Source organism: Aristolochia californica, unplaced genomic scaffold (assembly GCF_029961685.1).
Source record: "Aristolochia californica isolate CCGP_79_NKW_82.1479 unplaced genomic scaffold, dmAriCali1.0.hap1 SCAF_1, whole genome shotgun sequence".
Lineage (NCBI taxonomy): Eukaryota > Viridiplantae > Streptophyta > Magnoliopsida > Piperales > Aristolochiaceae > Aristolochia > Aristolochia californica.
In genome coordinates this window covers 50,614,257-50,632,971 of record NW_027181770.1, presented here as the reverse complement: position 1 = coordinate 50,632,971, position 18,715 = coordinate 50,614,257, and the positions used below count along the sequence as shown (strand labels likewise).

Genomic DNA, 18,715 nt, shown 5'->3' with positions numbered 1-18,715 from the left:
GTGAAGACATACCTGACATGTGTTTTGTAGCAAGGGAGTCCAGAACCCAAGATAGAGAATAAGACACCGAGAGTGCACACAATCCTACAGTAGGAGTCGTATGTGCCAAGGATGTAGAGGGAATAGATAGTTGTGCCATACGCTGGGAAATTTGTTGTTGCTGCTGTGAGATTTGTTGTTGTTGTTGGATCAATTTTTTTAATTCAGCTGGAGCACCAAGCGGGATTGTAGTTTTAGACCCTAGTGTTGTACCTTCATGTGTAGGAGCATTTGCCTACGTAGGCTTTCCAATTTTTTGTCAACATCTATCTGAGTAATGATTGGTGCATCCATAGTTAACACACTTGCACTCAGATTTACCATCTCCTCGGCCTCTGCCAAAATTATCTCTACCTTTGCCTCTAGCAGCCCTTGTACGTCCCTCGGACGTGTCAATAGAATTAGATGTTGTAACCGATGTATTAAGGGCAATAGCTTCACCCGCTTTAGTATCTTTTCCACCTCTATCTTTGTACCCCATTAAAGGTAGTAGAGAGGTTAGGTAATTCATCTGAGGCCAAAATTTGTGCCTCTTTGCTGTCAAATTCAGCACCCAATCCATTTAGAAATTTTGCCAGTAACTCTACTGTTTTCGAAGTTCACTTTCATCTGTAGTAAAAGGATAGAAGACATTAATTTCCTGCCAGATACTCAAAAAAGAAATATAGCAGTCGGTCACAATTTTGTTACCCATTTTCAAGCCAAAAAAATTGTATATAATTCATAAACCCTGGAAAGATTACTCTCTTGTCCATAAAGAATTTCCAAGGACAGCCACATAACCTTGGCAATTTCAAAGTTCATAACTTGGCTCCGGATATTAGATTCTATATTGTTTTTTTTTTCTAAATGATGATAATTTCATTTCAAAGAAAGGGAAGATACATCAAGGGAGGCATCCCCTAACAACAAGAGATTGAAGAGGGGAAAGTTTAGCACACAAATCAGCAGCCGAATTGGTTGATCTAAGTACATGAGACTAAGTACAAGAAATGGTGGATACAATTAGGGGTGGCATCGAGTCGAGCCGAGCCCGAACCTGCCAATGTTCAAGCTGAGTTTGATTTAAATATTTTGAACTCGAGTTCGAGCCGAGCCTAGCCTCGAGCCTAAAATTGTTATCGAGCTCGAGCCCAATAATTTTAACTGAGTTCGAGCCAAGCTCGAGCTTCAACATTCATTTAAAACTTTTCAAAAATTACAAGTCTCAAGTTCAAGCTCCATCATACATTTAAAACTTTTCAAAAACTAAATGTCAAATAAATTGTATATAAAATTATACATACATTTTACATAAAATTGGGCATACATTTAACATAAAATTGGCCATGACCTCCACATAAAATTGGAGCATGACCTCTACTTAAAATTAGGCATAAGGGTGGCATCGAATCCAGTTGAGTCTGAACCTTCCTATGTTCGAGCCGAGCTTGATTTAAAGATTTCAAACTCGAGCTCGAGCCGACCTAACCTTGAGCCTAAAATTGTAATCGAGCTCAAGCCTAATAATTTTAACCGAGTTCGAGCTTGAGCTCTAGCCGAGTTCGAGGTTAACCTACATTTAATACTCTATACAAAATATATGTCAAATAAATTATCTATAAAATTATGCATACATTTTTAAAAAAAGAATGATAGGGGAGGTTCGGGATTGAATCTCGATAATGGATTAGAACCCACCAATATTAATCTTTTTTACCCCAAATATGATGAAGAAACATGGCAACATACGATGGATTTGGCCCGTCTTGTGGGAGCAATTTTCAGAGGCCCGTTGCCTGGAGACAAGAATGCAGCTGGAGTCATCAAGTACGGTACTAAATGATCATCCTCTCCTGGAACGTTCGAGGAATTGGGGCTTTTCGGAAGAGGGGGATGATTTCAAATTTCTTATCTCAATTCAAGTCATCCATTGTGATTCTCCAAGAAACAAAGTGTCAAGAGATGTCTGAAGCTATTGTCAACGAGCTTTGGTCTAACTCTTAAATTAAGTGGGTGGTTGTTAATGCTGAGGGCCTCTCGGGTGGTATTCTAGTCGATTGGGACTCGACTCTTTTGGATTCCTTGCAAGTGGCTGAAGGTCGCTTCTCTGTGGGTCTACAGTTTAGAGACCTCTCCTCGGGCAAAATTTGGTGTATTGGGGGAGTATATGGTCCGACCAGATATCGTGAGTGTGGATTTTTTTGGGAAGAGCTCAGCAATCTCTTTCAGTCCTGGAGTTTCCCATGGCTTTTTGCTGGTGATTTCAACGCAATTCGTTATTGCAGTGAGAAGAAACCGCCGGCAAATCGCATCTCGGCTTCTATGCGCGGTTTCTCTGGTTTTATTGGCGGATGCGGTCTGGATGAGGTCCCCCTCTCAGGAAAGAATTATACTTGGTCGAATAACCATCATCAGCCGATTTTATCAAAATTGGATCGATTTTTGGCCTGCACTGAATGGCTGCAACTGTTTGGGAATGTCTCTGGTCGGGTCCTAAACAAGGTGGGATCAGATCACTGGCCAATCATGCTGACCACCTCTTTCGAGAAATGGGGCCCCTCTCCTTTCCGGTTCAAGAATTCATGGTTATCTGTCAAAAATTTTGAAGCTCGTGTAGACGAATGGTGGGCTGAGGGTCCATCTTTGGGCAGGCGAGAGTGGGACTTTCCCCTAAAGCTTTGATTCCTTAAACAGAAAATTAAGGAGTGGGCCACAGTGTATCGCACTTCCTTAGCTGCTGAGAAGTCTTCCATTATCTCCCAAATTGCGGACCTTGATTTGGCAGCGAAGTTCTCTACCCGTATTTCTCTAAACTCAAATCTAAATTTAATCCTCCATCAAGAGAAGGTCCATTGGAAACAACGTGCCAGATTTAAATGGCTCAAGGAGGGAGACGCCAACACAAAAATTTTTCACACAATGGCTTCGGCTAAGCGAAGGACCAACCGTATTACCTCATTATGTATCAATAATGAGGTAACATCGTGTAGGACTTCGATCACTAATGTGTTGCTCAAGTTTTTCACATATTTATATACGGAGGAATGCCATTACAGACCAAAAATTCAAAATATTCATTTCTCTAGCCTCTCTCCAGCAGCTGCTTCATTTCTAGAGTTGCCATTTTCACCGGGAGAAGTCAAACGCGCTGTATTAGGCATGGATAGTGATAGGGCGCCAAGCCCTGATGGCTTCAATGGGGATTTCCTTAAAAGATTTTGGCCGCGTCTCAAGGGGGATATCATAGCCATGGTTAATGGTTTTTTCAACAACGGGATCACGTTCCATAGTATCGGTGCGTCCTTTATCACTTTGGTTCCGAAGAAAATCAGTGTGGAGAAACCAGAGGATTTCAGGCCCATCAGCCTCGTTTCTAGTGCATACAAGATCATAGCCAGAATTTTGGCTCATCGTCTCAAAACTCTCCTCCCTACAGTAATTCACAAAGGGCAAGACGCTTTCTTGAAAGGTAGAGAGATCCTGGATTCTACTATGGCTGCCCATGAACTAATTGATCATTTTCAGCGCAATAAGGACCCAAGAATTGCCCTAAAGTTGGACCTTGAAAAGGCTTTTGACAGGGTCAATTGGATTCTATTGGATGAGATCATGGAAAAGATGGGTTTTGGCAACAAATGGAGATTCTGGATCAGAAGTTGTGTGGGTTCAGCATCGTACTCCCTCCTCCTCAACGGCTCAGTATGTGGTTATTTTAAAGGAAGCAGAGGAATTTGACAGGGAGACCCTCTCTCCCCGCTTCTATTCAATATGATTGGGGAATTTCTATCTGCAATGTTCTACTCGGCAGGAAATCTTGGTTGGCTCCCCCCTACTAGTTCCAGTCCAGCTTTTAATATTCCCCTACTTCAGTATGCAGATGATACCATCATTTTTGGAGTCGGAGACATTGACTGTGCAATAAAGATTAAAGCTGTGTTGGGGCTTTTTGAGTTAGCCTCTGGTCAGAAAGTAAACTGGGGAAAGACCTCCCTAATGGGCTTCAATGTTAATCCTGAGGTTCTCACTGAGATGGCAAGTATATTTGGATGCACATTAAGTCAATTACCCGTAACATATCTTGGTCTACCTCTCTTCAATGGGCGTATATGCAGGAGGCTATGGAATCCGGTGGTAGAAAAAATGGAATCCCGATTATCATCATGGAAGGGGCGTCTTCTTAGTAAAGCGGGGAGACTCGTTCTCCCAAAGTCATGCATAGCAGGTATCCCAAATTATGCTTTGTCTTTCTTGCCTTGCCCTATTGCTATTTGCAAGATCATGGATAAGTTGAAAAGAAGATTCTTATGGAGGGGATCGAGTGATGCTTTTAAGTACCACCTGGTTAGTTGGGATGATGTTTGCAAGCCAAAGAATATGGGGGGCCTGGGAATCCGGAAATCTAGAGACATGAATCAAGCTTTACTGTTAAAATGGCTATGGAAGTTTAACACTCACTCTTCAAATCTTTGGAAAGAAATGGTTCTCACAAAGCTGGGTAGTGAACCTCATTGGTGGATGTCTGGGGGGAACCGTAGAACCCTATCTCCTATATGGAGAGCACTTTATCTTCTGCTCCCAAAATTTCAATCTGCAAGTAGATTCTATGCTGGAAATGATAGATCGCTCAAGTTTTGGGAAGACTTGTGGATAGCGCCGGAACCTCTGCAGACTGCTTTCAGAAGTCTTTTCCTTCTCACCACCCGCAGAGAAATATCAGTAGCTAAAGCTTTTGAGGGGGGGGGGATGAGCCTCCATCCTAGAAGGGGCCTCTCGGATAGTGAGGCGTTGGAAGCTAGCCGATTATTGGATTTAGTCGCTTCCTTCAAAATTCGTCCTCAGGAGGCTGACAAGCTCATTTGGTGGCCGGACAAAAAGGGGTCTTTCACGGTCTCATCGGCATACGGATTTTTAAACGGAAGTAATTCGGCATGGAGGGAGAATGGGATCAATTTCGTATGGCGTTTATGTGCCCCTTCAAAGGTAAAATTCTTCATGTGGAGTGCCTGTCAAGGTAAAATCCTCTCGGCTGATGTATTAAGAAGAAGAGGCCATCCCTCGGTTGATCCCTTATGTCCATTTTGTAACTCTGAGAACGAAACTATCAGACACATTCTCCTACACTGCATTTTCTCTTGGAATGTGTGGATAAGCATCCTTGGAAAGTTTGGGCTTCAATTCTGCATGGCGGAGGACCTCCTCACTTTTAGTAATTCACTCTTGGGTACCTCTATGCCGCGTCTTGGAAAGATGATGCTCTCTGCCTGTTCCAGTTTCATCCAGTGGGGGCTTTGGAACGAGCGGAATAAAAGAAGATTTGATGCTAAAAGTGAATCGGTAGACCGGGTTGCGAACAGAGTGGTGGGTCACATATCTACTTGGCTTTTAACAAAAAAAGCATTTTCTCCCTATCTGGGTTCCTCCATTCGTGAAAATTGGAGAAACTTGGCTTTGATACACATTGGTAAAAAGCCTCCGGTCATGCAAGAATGGACTCCTCCAGCTCCTGGTTATCTCAAGCTAAATTTTGATGGTTCATCTCTTGGCAACCCTGGTATTTCCAGTTATGGTGGAGTAATTTCAGATCATTCCGGTAATCAGCTCTTCACATATGCGGCCCTTGGAATTTCTGATTCTACGAATGCAGAGTTACAAGCTCTCCTCTCCGGTCGTCGTGTTTTCAAAGAAAGATGTTGTGGACCCCTCCAAGTTGAAGGGGATTCTAAAGTGGTGATTGGATGGTGTGAGAGAGTATCTTCTCCTCCGTGGAGACATTGGGATACATTCAATAAAATTTTAGACATTACCTCGATTGTTTCTTGTTGTTGGACCCACATTCCGAGGTCCGCAAATTCAGCGGCAGATGTACTTGCTAGGGAGGGAGCTACCCTACAATCTCTGGTTGTAAAGGAAATGCCCCCTCAAACTTTGTAACTTTCTTCTGTTTATTAATACATCCTTTTCAAAAAAAAAAAAAAAAAAATTTTGAATCAGGCCATAAATTTACTATGGCCTCCTTAGTGCCCCCTGATTGAAATTTATATTCTAGGAAAAACTAGAAATGTTTTTCCTAGGATATATATTTTCAAAAAAAAAACCTTTAAATAAAATCCTATTACTATTAGAGACTTACTAGAAAATTATGAGAAATATTTTAAAATTTTCTTAGGAAAGTTAAATGGACCTCTTATTGCCTCTTCTAGGGAAATAAATAAAAATTAATAATCAATCTAATATATTACTATACTTATCGATAAATTTTTAATTAAATAAAATGCCAAACACAAAATTGCTATGAAAATTGCCTCATGCTAAAAGTATTATAACATCAACTATCAAATACTTATTCAAAATTTTTCTATACGGTTTTCTAGCCCATCTTGGCAAAAAAAATCTTACTTAGAAAATTATATGATTTTTTAATAAGAATTTCTAATTAGAAAAATGTTTCCAAAAAACATGAGGCACTAATAGTCCCTATATTTCTACTAAAAATGTTTTTTCAACATTTATTGAAAAAACCACTAATAGTCTCTAGAAACGTATTTCTACTAAAATGTCTTTTCAATTTCTTCAAGAGCCATGAGGAAGGGACAAAGAGTTTTTTCTTTTTTTACTTGTTTATGATCTCGCACGTGTGACTTTCACACGTGCGAAATCGTCTTCACCCGCGGGGGGGAGGGGGCTCCCTTCTTAGGGCTCGACTGTCTCCAGACTCCGGTTTTCTGTCGAGACGACGCGGAGCCGGCGAGGACCTGTCGTCGGCAACGGCGATGGAAACAGAGGCGAAGAAATCAGAGAAAGAGGAAGAAATCGGAGGGAAGGGGATGTAGCAACCGGCGAGGAGTTGTCGACGACGGACGGGAGGACTCGGCGTTCTCCCCCCCCGATCCCGCCACTCATGAGCCCGTTAACGAGCCGGCTCGTGAGCTTTCGAGCCGAACCTTGATTCGGTCGAGCTTGGCTCGTTAACTCAAACGAGCTGTAGTTGGATCTCGAACTCAGTTCGAGATCCAAGTATACCGAATCAAACCTAGCCGAGCTCGAACCAGCTCAGTTCGAAGCCACCCCTAGATATGTCCAAAATATCAAGAAAAATCTACCAATGATACCATGGAGGGAAGGATGAGAGGGAGCACCATCCAACGACGACCTTGGAATCTCCCTCCAAATAAGGGGACCACAGAAGCAGTCCTGAAAGATACGCAAGCCATAAAGGAGACTAGAGAGCTTAGCAGTGGTCAAGTCAGCAACTCCAAGAGGGTCAGAGTAAGAGATTATGGCAGTGCTGCCCGGATCAAAAATCACCCCGCCAAAGCCAACCAATCTCGGGTTCCCAAAGGCGCTACAATCAAAATTTAGCTTATAATGTCCGAAGAGGGGAGGCTCCCAAACAGCAACTAGGCGGGGAGCAGAGGGGACATCTGAGCAATCATCTTCCAGTTGGTGCGGATCGGGAAACAAGAGAGGTAGGCAAATTGTTTCCGGGAGTGGATCCATGTAGAGATGAGCCCTGTGGCGGTGTAGGAGACCTCAGCAGCAGAGCGGAAAGTCCAGTCAAACTGTTTGGAGTTCTTCTCCTTCCTAAGGCACCAAGGGACAAAAGCAATACAAGCAGCCAGCAGAAGCTTGCCCGGATTGGGAAGGTGGGTCCCAGAAGAGAAATGTTAGATTCTATGTTGCTGATAAGCCAAGTCATCACTTGACTGTCTTCAACCTCCCAATCATCATCCTAGGTAACAAGAGGGTCATCTCTAATAAATTTCAACTTTTTCCTACCCTTCAATTACATTTTAATAGATCTGGACCAAGTAAGGTAGTTATCACTATTCAACCTATCATAGGTGATAATATCTTTACCATCAGGATTATATGACTCCTTTGCAAGAGTATAAACCTCACCAAAGTCAGCCATATCAAGTACAGAAGATCAAATAAACCCTTCAAAAAATTCCAAATCAACCAGTTCAAGTGGGCCCACCACGTAAAAAAAACCACAATTAGGGCAGTTATAAGATATGCGCAGATCAAACAGTCCAAAAAATCCAACAAGGAGATTAAAATCAGAAGAAAAAGTGTACCGGAACCTACACCAGGGCTGACGTCAGCAAGTACACAGATAATGTCAACAGTTACAGTTTTGGAATTTTGGCGCACACCTCTAGATCAGCATAAAAGAGCATTTTTTGGCAGTTTAGAACATCAAAATATGTTCTTAAAACAGTAGGACCAGTAACCTTAGGGATATGGCAGAGAAAAAAGGAAAAAAAATTGGATTTTTACTAACAACCAAAAAACCCAGAAAAAAAATCTTCCTTTATGTAGATTTCTGCTTCAAAGAGGAGAAAAAACTCACAAAAATTCTTCCCAGAAGCAATCTACTACTCTGATACTATGTAAAAAGTAAGAAGAAGAAAGCTTGAAGAGAGAGAATGACAAGGACAAAGCTTGGAGAAGAAAATTTGAGAAAAGAAAACTGAAAATTCTTGTTTGGACTTTCTCCAACTTCTATTTATAGATTTAGGGTTGAATAAGTGAGGTCAATTTACAACATTGCCCCTACTTTAAGTGAAAACCCTAATTCTCTATATTTCCTATTTTATACGTGTCCCATTTACATGAAATTTGGTCCGTAGACATAGTTTGACATGTAAAATAAGATTATATCAAGAAATATAAATAATGACAAGGTAAAATGACCAAAATGCCCCTATTCTTGTTTTTTCAACAATAACACATTTAGAAAAGACAAGGGATGCCAACAAAACCCTAACTTGGTTTTTTTTATTTTTGTGTCTTTCATAATCCTCAACAATGAGCACCACCCCACAATCTTCTCTCCCTCTCAATGCAAATCTAGGAAAAGTCATATCATCATGGTATCAACTGGTACCAACAGGTTTTAAATCCAGATTTTTAATAGAAACAGGAGATTCAGCAATAATTTCAGCCAATTTCGTAAAAACATTTTCAATTGGCTACTTTCTTGAGACGCATGGTTCAACCGTTAAAAGAGACCAGAACAAAAACATTTCACCTGAAATTTATGCTATTACTAATTATCAATTTCTATTACACAATCAAACAAATAAACATCCGCTGGTGTCTTATTCAATATTTATCACATTTTTTTAGACATAAATATTTATCACATGGGTAGCGCTGAATAAGAGCACTTACCAACGAGTATCCGCAGTCAATTCTGGGTGGAAAACAGTTCCAAGCAGATTCCCTTGCTTTACAGCTATAATCACTTTTTCTGGAGTCTGAGACGTCTCCTGCAGCATATCCAACAATTTTCAGAGTAAAGTTCTCATTGCCCTTTCACCAGTTTCAGCTTTACACTCCAAATGAAAGGATTTTGAAGAAGGAAAAGATAATCAGCAACAACACAGGCATAGTGATAGAAGTACTAGCATTTGGCAAGATAATCACTACTTGATTAAAACTATATTTTGGTTAAGTTTCGAGGATCAACAACAGTAACATGACTGCCTCAAATAGTATTTCCAAAAAACAGGTTAAGAATAATTTCACCCTTTTTTTTAGCTTGTATTGACATAGTCATGAAACATGGAAGCGTTTTGTTCACTCTCTGTTAGAAATAAAAATCCATTATAAACCATAAACGATCTTCATTCAATACAGCACTACTGCAGTTTGGAATCCACATATGACAAAATATTAATAACTTGCAGTAGCCAGACTCGTGATTGTTACAAATCAAAGAGAACTGCTCTATAAGTTCCAAAGTGGATGAGCAATTTTTAATAATATTTATTCATAAAATTGCTGTTGACAAATAACATTATAACCATAACATCACTTGCAATTCAGACAGAATAACATCGGTAAAGCCTAATAAAGAATGTAGATGGTACTTGAAAATAAGCTAATCGATCCATAAAGATGTTCAGAAAAGAACTGCATAAATATCTACCATGGTTTGATAAAGAGTTCAATATATTCAAAATGTATGCATTAATGTGATAGCATATTCAGAAAAAGCCAAACAGGTAATAATACATCACAAGCTATTATATAATTACAATTTACAAAGCAACAATTTACAAAGCAATAGAAAGGGAAATGAAATGAGACACCAGCAAACCTCTGCATTTTCGGTAATAGATTTTGTAGACTTGTCAGATGGAACAGACAAATCTGCTAAAATTTCAACACCAGGCCCAGCTTCAAGGATGGCAGGTGAACGGATAAACACACCACGAAATGTTTCAGGGCCACCTTCCTTTGCTGCGAGCTCAGGTACTAGAACCTCTGTTTCAAAGCTGTTAAACTGGAGAAACCAAAGAGTTAGATTAAGCACATTTATAAGAATGATACTGACATTAGTATAATTTCGCATCCAAGCCAACAAAATAACATAATTCGATTCAAAAAGCCCATGAAGCACCTGACCACCAAAAAAATTGCGATGTACAGTGCAATCTAGGCCACCAAGAAGCTCCTGCCCCCCGGACTTCTGCCCTGAGTAACCAATTTTGGTCTTAAAGCTTCAAGCAAAATAGTTGAGTTGGAATTCCTGAAAGTAATATCGGACCAGAGTTTCACTCACCGACCGCTTTGTTGGCCAAAAAGATAAGCCCTGCACAAGTCCCCCAAACAGGTTTCCCCATTCTAATGAAGTTGCGCAGAGCAGGAAACTGCCAATGAATAGGAAATAATCTCAGTGCTTCTGCAATTTCTACCAAACTTCCGTACGCACGACAGCAAGCATAATGATGACAGAATAAAACCGAATAAAGGGAAGCATTAGAATTAAAAATCCTGAAGAACGGTGAACCCAGGAAAAATGTATGGACTCTGAAACCCAGAAGACCTTTAGAGGTTATAAAGAAATGCCAACCAGGTTGTGGTACTCTGCAAGCTTGGCCATGGTGGTACTCTCTCCACCAGGAACGATAAGAGCGCTCACAGCCTCCAGTTGCTCCGGCTTTCTTATCTCCACCCCCTTCACTAAAATCCTCCGAAGCGCTACAACACCATTAATCACACAAACGATTGTAAATGCGACAGAATGTGTACAAAGTGATTTATGGAAAGGAGTTGGGTTATAGAAGGAAACACACCTGCAACGTGTTCATTGAAAGAGCCCTGTAAAGCAAGGACACCGACGGCCATCGTGGACCGGCCGATAATGGGAGTGACAGAAGAGAAGGCGCTGTTGAACTCAGAAGAGGTAATAGATTCCAGAGTCCAGACGGCGCACGTATTGTATGGCTGCTGCTGGTCTGTCACTCTTCGACGGCATTTGTTGGAAAATGGAAAGAAAACAAAAAACAAAAACAAAAAAAACAAAAAAAAAAAAAGCAGAAGCGTCGTTTTACGCATCGAGGATCATTCACATTCTTCGCGGGACGGCGCGAAAGCCTCAACCTCAAGACTCAAAGAGTTCTCTTTTGTCAAACTCGGCGTGCCAGACAAGCAGTAGATCGTACTAAAACTCAGTGGGTTTACCTTGTGAACCGGGCGAATTCGACTTTTTTTTCCTTTCTATACGACCGATTCGACTCATAATATTTTAAATAGATGGTGTAGAAATTAGAGTCTTCAATTGTTGAACACCAAATATTTTGTTTTCGATGTTCCCTCCTAATTCACAGCCCATGAACCTGTGCTTAGAAAATTCCAATAATCAAGCTCTATTAGATGAAATTTAAATAAAAAAAATTAGATCTCTCAAATACATGGTTTACAAAACAATCTCTTTAAGAGATTGGCTAAATTCTTGCTCTAGTTAGGCATTTTCTATTTAGATTCAATAGGTTCTAGATAAACTTATCTCAAAATAAAATACAAAAGAAAGGTAAAAACTTACACCCTTATCAATAGAGTGAAATCTTCTCCTTAAGTGATCCAAGCCTCTAGGCTTTGCAACATAATGAGATATGTTAGAGCTTGTCTAATGTGTATGTAATGGACAAGAAATGAGAAAAAAAAAAAAGATTTTTCTAGAGTTTGGCTCACTTTGTCTCAAAAATGCACTTTAGAAATATTTACAAAGGATTGAGAATAAATGTTTGTGGATATACCAATACAGGCTTGTTATCTTCTCAATAGGAAGTTTAGTGGGGTATTTATAAGTTTCACAAGCCAAACAAGTTATTTTTGCCTATTTACAAAAAGTTGAGCTTACATTGATCGATTAAGTGTAAAGTGGATGATCGATCAATCAAGTTTAATAACAATTTTTCTGTTAAATGTGACTTATTGATTAATGGTATGAATGATCAATATCTTCTCGTTGGGTTTGATATTTTAAGTTGATCAATCAATGTATATAGTATGATCGACTAATTAGAATTCCAGTTGGCGATGCATTGCAAGTATGATCAGTCATGTTTTATGTCCCTGACTGGCAAAGTTATGTATGATCAATCAGTCTTAGAGGTTGATTGATCAATCAACAATAAACTACTTTGCCTAGACAATATTGATCGATCAATCCAAATGGGTTTATCGATCATGCTTTATAGCATAAATTGGCTATGTTATGTATGATTAATCATTGGCAAATGTTGATAGATCATTCCAATGCCAATTCATCTAATAGACTTTTAAAGCATAAAAATGAGTGATCCTAAGTGATTCTAACATGTATGAAATGTGTATATGTATTTGTGATAACATGTTTGAATGCAAAATATGTCTTCAAACTCCAAGTTTGCATTGTAGGTCAAGTTTTGGAAGGAGTAGACAACTCTTTACATAAATTGAGTTTTTGACATTTCTCCATAATTCCTAAAACTCTAGTCTTCAATTTTTCTTCATCTTTTGAGGGTGCTTCTTCAAGAGTTCTTGACTTTCATGAGGCTTGAGGTCTTTAAAAGTTTGTATCAATTCAATGTTTTAGACCTTGAAATTGATATCTCTTGAAGGAAAAGTATTTGCAAGACTAGATTTACAATTGTTAGCTCTATTAAATTTTATTATCATTAAAATCAATAAGAGAGTCAACACTCGATCAACAAAATACAACTTCGACGTTACCGTAGAAAGATCTTGTAATCTCACCCATTAAAAAGAAAAATGATCATAACCAAATCCTCATCACCCATAAAGTCAACAACTCATCTCAATCTTGTTGGATGATTCTACCTCTCTACGAGCCCAAGAAATTGCCCAAAGTTAGAATTGCCTGAAAAGTTTCATGCAATTTCGAGAATTTCTCTCATAATGTCTTCCTTATCATAGTTTATAATATAAAATCATTTGTTAGATTACATTCAAATTCTAGTGTCTGATTTTCCTCAAGTTCGTGTTGTATGCATTGATTGTTCTAAACCTGAAGGCGTCCTTCATGGTTTGGGTATTTGTTTTTATGTCATAATTTGAAGGATTACATGACAAAGTCCACATCTTCTTCTTCTCCTCTTCTTCTTGTTCTTTCTTCCTTGTCCCAATAGTTCGAATTATGATATTAGCGGTCCCTAGAAATGAGGAGGGAATATAGGGCTTGCTAAATGGGTGATAGAGAGACAATTTGAGTACTCTTATATTGAGCAAGAGAAAGGGGAGACACGATTCCTCCCTTACTAGAGGGGGCAGCCACAAACTCCCTTTCATCCTCCAAAAAAGGAGGGAGGGGCATTGGCCTTCTCTCTCCTCTTGAGTTTTTTTATTTTATTTTTAATATAAAAATATTTAAAAAATATTCTAAAAAATATAATTAAGTAATTTTATTGAGTACTTAATACAAATAAGATGTCATAAATAAATTATTCTAACTCCCCAAGTTCGTTTTTATTGGGTAATTTTCAAATATGGTCTCATTAGATGTCATATTCTCAAATGTAGCCAATTAAATGTCATAATTCCTTATATGACAATTTTAGATGCAGCCAACGAATTTCATAAATTTAAAGAATAAAATAATTATTATTTTTTAAATAAATTTAATTTCTGAACATCTTATAAAAATAACATAAATTAAAGAACTAGTTTGGAAGAAAAGGGGAATCTCCTCCTCCCCATTGGTCTTCCTAGACGACACAACCATAGGATGACCAATTGATGGTCCCAAATCTCATCTTTTGGCCTTCCCTTGGTTTTTAGCTTAAAGTGAACTTGTTCCCAAGTGTTGAAGAATAACCACCCATCTTCTACAAGTTGTACTGACCCCATCTTCAACTAGTTGTATTGAAAAGTCAAGTGAGTGAGTGAATTTGTAATTTAGAATCGTAGGACAACTCATTAAGAATGGAGCACATAACAAGTTGAATTAAAGGGTACATGGCTTTAAGATTGAAAGGACAATGAATTTACCTCATGGAGAATTGGAAGCATCCCACTCACATAATTCCAATGCTAGGTGGTCATTTGTTGGTCTCGAGTTCGACAAAATTTGGCCAAGGTGACAATTTTTCAGATGGTCTTGTTGTTTAGCTAAGCAGAAGAGCCCCACCTCCCTTCCTAGCTGCCTACCTCCATGCACAAAAAAAAGGAGAAAGGCAGTCTTGCCACTTGCTATGTTTTTTTTCAAGAGAGAGAAAAAAAGAGGTTTATTTAATGTAAAATATTTAAAATAAATAATTTAAAAAATATTAGTTAAGTAATTTTTATTTCTCCTATTAAGACGCATATGTATGAGTGGCAAGACTGGAGGTAATTAGAATCTTATTAGCCTATGTTTATCATAAGAAATTCAAGCTATTACAAAATAGATGTGAAGAATCCATTTTTAAATGGGTACATAAAAGAAGAAGTCTTTGTAGAGCAACTCGAAGATTTTGAAGATACGAGCAAGCTTGAGCATGTATACAAATTGCTCAAAGCTTTATATGGGCTAAAACAAGCTCTTAGAGTGTGGAATGAAAGACTTGGTGAATTTTTGCCGAAAAATGGATGTAGGAGAGATAGTATGGACAAGACTCTATTTACCAAGACCAACCATGATCAAAATTTGATCATTATCCAAATTTATGTGGGCAATATCAGTTTTGGTTCTACAAACCCCTCACTATGCCAAAAATTTGCTAATGTAATGAAGAATGAATTTGAAATGAGTTTAGAACTCACATTCTTCCTTGGACTTCAATTTATAAAAATTGAGAATGAACTTTCATAAACCAGTCCAAATACACCAAAGGATTGCTTAAGAGATTTAATATTGAAAGTCTTAAGTCAATTAGCACACCCATGATTTTGTCCTTAAAACTTGATTCAGACAATTCAGGCAGGGCCATAGATAATATATATATATATATATAGAGGTATGATTGGCTCCCTACTCTATTTATTGGCTAGTAGACCAGATATCATACTTTCGGTATATCTATGTGCTAGATTTTAATTCGATCTGAGAGAATCACACATAATGGTTGTGAAAAGGATTTTTCGATATCTACTTGGAACACCAACCATGGGACTTTGGTACTCCAACTCCTTTTGCATAGAGCTCGTAGGTTACTTTGATGCCAATTTTTTCGGATGCAAATTTGATAGAAAGTGTTTGAGTGGTAGGTGCCAATTACTTGAAAACATTCTTTTTTCTTGGTTTTCCAAGAAGCAATATTCAATTGCATTATCTACCACCGAGGTTGAGTATATAAATATTGGTAAGTTGTTATGCACAACTTTTATGGACGTGACAACAATTAGGGATTACGACTTAGAGCAAAATGAAATTTTAGTTCATTGTGACAATACAAGTATCAGAAACCTAAGTAAGAACCTTGTTCACCACTTTTGATTAAAGCACATCGAAATAACTACATCGAGGCGCTGGTTAAACTATGGTAATTAGAGTTGAATTTATTCCAACCGGAAACCAATTGGTGTATATTTTCACTAAACGTTAGGACTTGATCGATTCTCTAAGTTTCGAGGAGAGCTTGACATGTGTGACCCTTCTTCGTCTAAATAGCTAGATAAACATTAAACTAAACATGACTTCCCGCATGATTCATGTTATGAGAGTTGTTCAAGTAGTTTGAGTGGTATTCTATGTAATTATGAGAGCGAGTGGCATAAGCTATAATTAGTGGTTAGTTCAAGTGTTATTTTTTATTCTTATGTATTAGGGCATCCATGCACCACCTATATAAATAATAAAGAGAAGGGGAGGAGCTCAAACTCGTATTGTCTCACAACCCCTAAATTTTCTCTCGTCAACTCGTGCTCTTGCCTTCTCCTTCTCATCTTCTCTTCTCTTCTTCCTCCTTTCTTCTTCTTTCTTCATCTTCTTCTCAAATCAAGTCATCTATGGATTAAACCCTAGAATTCAATATGGTATTAGAGCTGGAATTCTTGGGTTTAAAGTAAATTTGATCAAGTTATGAAAGTTTAGTGGAAAGGAAACTTAATTTAGCATTCAAACAACAAAGGGTTTGGCTAGTTTTGAAGAGAAGCAAAAGACTGAGGTCAATTCACCAAGTTCTCTCCTTAATCAGATAATTTTCACCTTATGTTTCACATTATGAGGGATTCAATTCAATTTTTTTATAGTTACAAAGTTGTTCTTACTCAAAATTAATCATCCCCCTCAAAATTCGTTTTTCTTCATATTGAATGGCTGAAATTACCTTTTTTAGTCATGTACATGAGTTTCCTTCGTTCCTTGTATGTTTGATTTAATTTTTATGCCAAAAATTCCTCCTAAGGAATGCTAAAAGTCCTCTTGAAATTCTCCTTGAGTTCTGGTTTTTTGAAGGAGTGGCTGCTCAATTAAGTTGTTACAACTGTAAGTTAGGGTTTGAAGAATAGTTTTGGAAAGCAATCCCTAGTTCTAGTTCATTTTTTTATTGCTTTCTTACCAGCATGTAGTTCATTTGTTTCCCCGTTTTAATCACCATTTGTTGTGTTGGCTCAGGTGGCTTCTCAAGAGGGGGGTGAATTGAGATATTCAAATTAAAAACAACTTGTGTGTGATTAAAAAACCATGCATAAAAGCAATTTAAGAAAATAATAACATGCACACACCATAGGGACAAAAAGAATTTTTTGTTATCGATGTTCCCCTAGTGGCTGTCACCATCCAAGAACCATTGCTTGGAAAAATTTCACTATTAAGCTCTAATAGCTTGAAAATTACAAAAGAGATTTTGGCTCTCTTTGGTCATGTGTAGCTCAATACATGATTTTACACAATGTCAATCTCCCCTAGAGATTGATGCTAGATTCTAGTTCTAGCTAGGCCTTTCTATTTTGATTAACTAGTTATTGATGCACCTTTCTCAAATACATAAGAAAGGGAAAAATTACCCCCTTACTTGGAGAGAAGCTTCTCCTTGAGATATTCAAGTTGTCTCCTCCTTTGTAACACGTTGTGAAATGATCAAGTAGCTTGTACTATAATGAATGCAAGGATGATTAAAAGAGAATGAAAGTTTTTCAAAGTATTTGGTTCTCTCTCTTTCTCTCTAAAAACACTTTTGATGTGAATTTGCAAGATAAAGGTTTGTGGCTTGAAGATATGCCAATAAAAGCTAATATTACTTTCCCCTAAAATAAAGCATATCAATAAATAAATATTATAATATTATAATTATACTTATATATTGTTCTTTAGATCCTTTGGTCCACTCATATTGCAACTGATGACTAATCCTAAATTGCTCAATCTTGGAGCAATCTTCACCAGACAAATTTTACAATACAAATGTGAATGCATTATATTAATAATAAAAAAATATTTTATTTTAAATACATACCATCTCCTCTTGAATAAGCATAAAAGACGTTTTTGACATTCAGTCAAGAATGTCTCTACAACTTAGAATTAAACATTAGTAAACAAAAATAATATTTGAAACTTTGATACACAATTTTATCTATTTAAATTACCTAAAACCTCTTTCCCTGAAAGATACTCTGATACAACCACTCTCAACCCTCAAGGGAAACCCCTCGATAAGGTGTTGATAGTGTTGTAGGGTGACCCCCATGCTCCCTATAGCAAGCATGCATGCTAGTTCAGTGTTGTTGAAACACAACAACCCATATGGAATGTACGACAAGACATGCTTCTGCATTATTTGAATATCAACATCAAACTATTCCTTGAATAAAGGAATACCATAGAACAAAAAATATTAGCAAACTTAACAAGAGAGGTATATGTAAAAAGGTTTCTTATTACAGAGGATCTTACTGATCATTTTATTAAATCTCCTCCACTACTTAATAAGGAAGATAAAAATTAAAAAAGGTGGCTCAAAGAAGACACATTAGTCATAGATTGGCTAAAGCATGGCTAATAGTTTTATGCATCTTGAGAAGGCCAAAATTATTTGGAATAATGTACAGAGTTATATTTTAGTATTGGTAGTCTTCAAAGACTACGCTTTTTTTCAAGCCATGTACACTACAAAACAAGAAGGCAATCTCAATGAATTTTTTAATTTTAAATTTAGAGGATACAAGCAAGGTTGGAAGTTGGCTCATCCATACTCTAATATGGCTACTCAAGAAAAACAATGGGAAGAGTTGGAAGGAGCAATTTGCTTAGCATATATGAAACCATATTTAGAAGTGGAAAAATCTCAAATCCTCGATTCTCTAAGTCTTCCTTTGATGATATTTGTGTTGCCATGTATTGAGTCTCAGCCAAAGAAGTATCAAGGATTCAAGATCAAAATCATTCGGAGATCTCTACCCTATTTTCTCACTGTAAAGGATCCCCTAATATTTCAATAGGACAAGGAAGACTTGAAAGAGGTCATGATAATTTCAACAA

The 18,715-nt window shown here is 37.8% G+C and overlaps 1 protein-coding gene across 2 annotated transcripts in view; it reads right to left on the bottom strand.

Annotated features, from left to right (window-relative positions):
* Positions 1-11,277, bottom strand: part of LOC137959639 (probable pyridoxal 5'-phosphate synthase subunit PDX2) — a 29,391-nt gene extending 18,114 nt beyond the window's left edge. The window contains exons 1-6 of one of the 2 annotated variants that reach the window (XM_068806995.1): positions 11,109-11,277; positions 10,886-11,013; positions 10,595-10,682; positions 10,433-10,506; positions 10,130-10,315; positions 9,199-9,296 (exon numbers count right to left, since the gene is read on the bottom strand). In XM_068806995.1, coding sequence (XP_068663096.1) covers positions 9,199-9,296; positions 10,130-10,315; positions 10,433-10,506; positions 10,595-10,682; positions 10,886-11,013; positions 11,109-11,160 — 626 coding nt within the window. In that variant the 5' untranslated portion in view covers positions 11,161-11,277. The remainder of the gene's footprint in view (positions 1-9,198; positions 9,297-10,129; positions 10,316-10,432; positions 10,507-10,594; positions 10,683-10,885; positions 11,014-11,108) is intronic. The other variant, XM_068807000.1, reaches the window with a different exon arrangement.
* Positions 11,278-18,715: the final 7,438 nt, after the last annotated feature.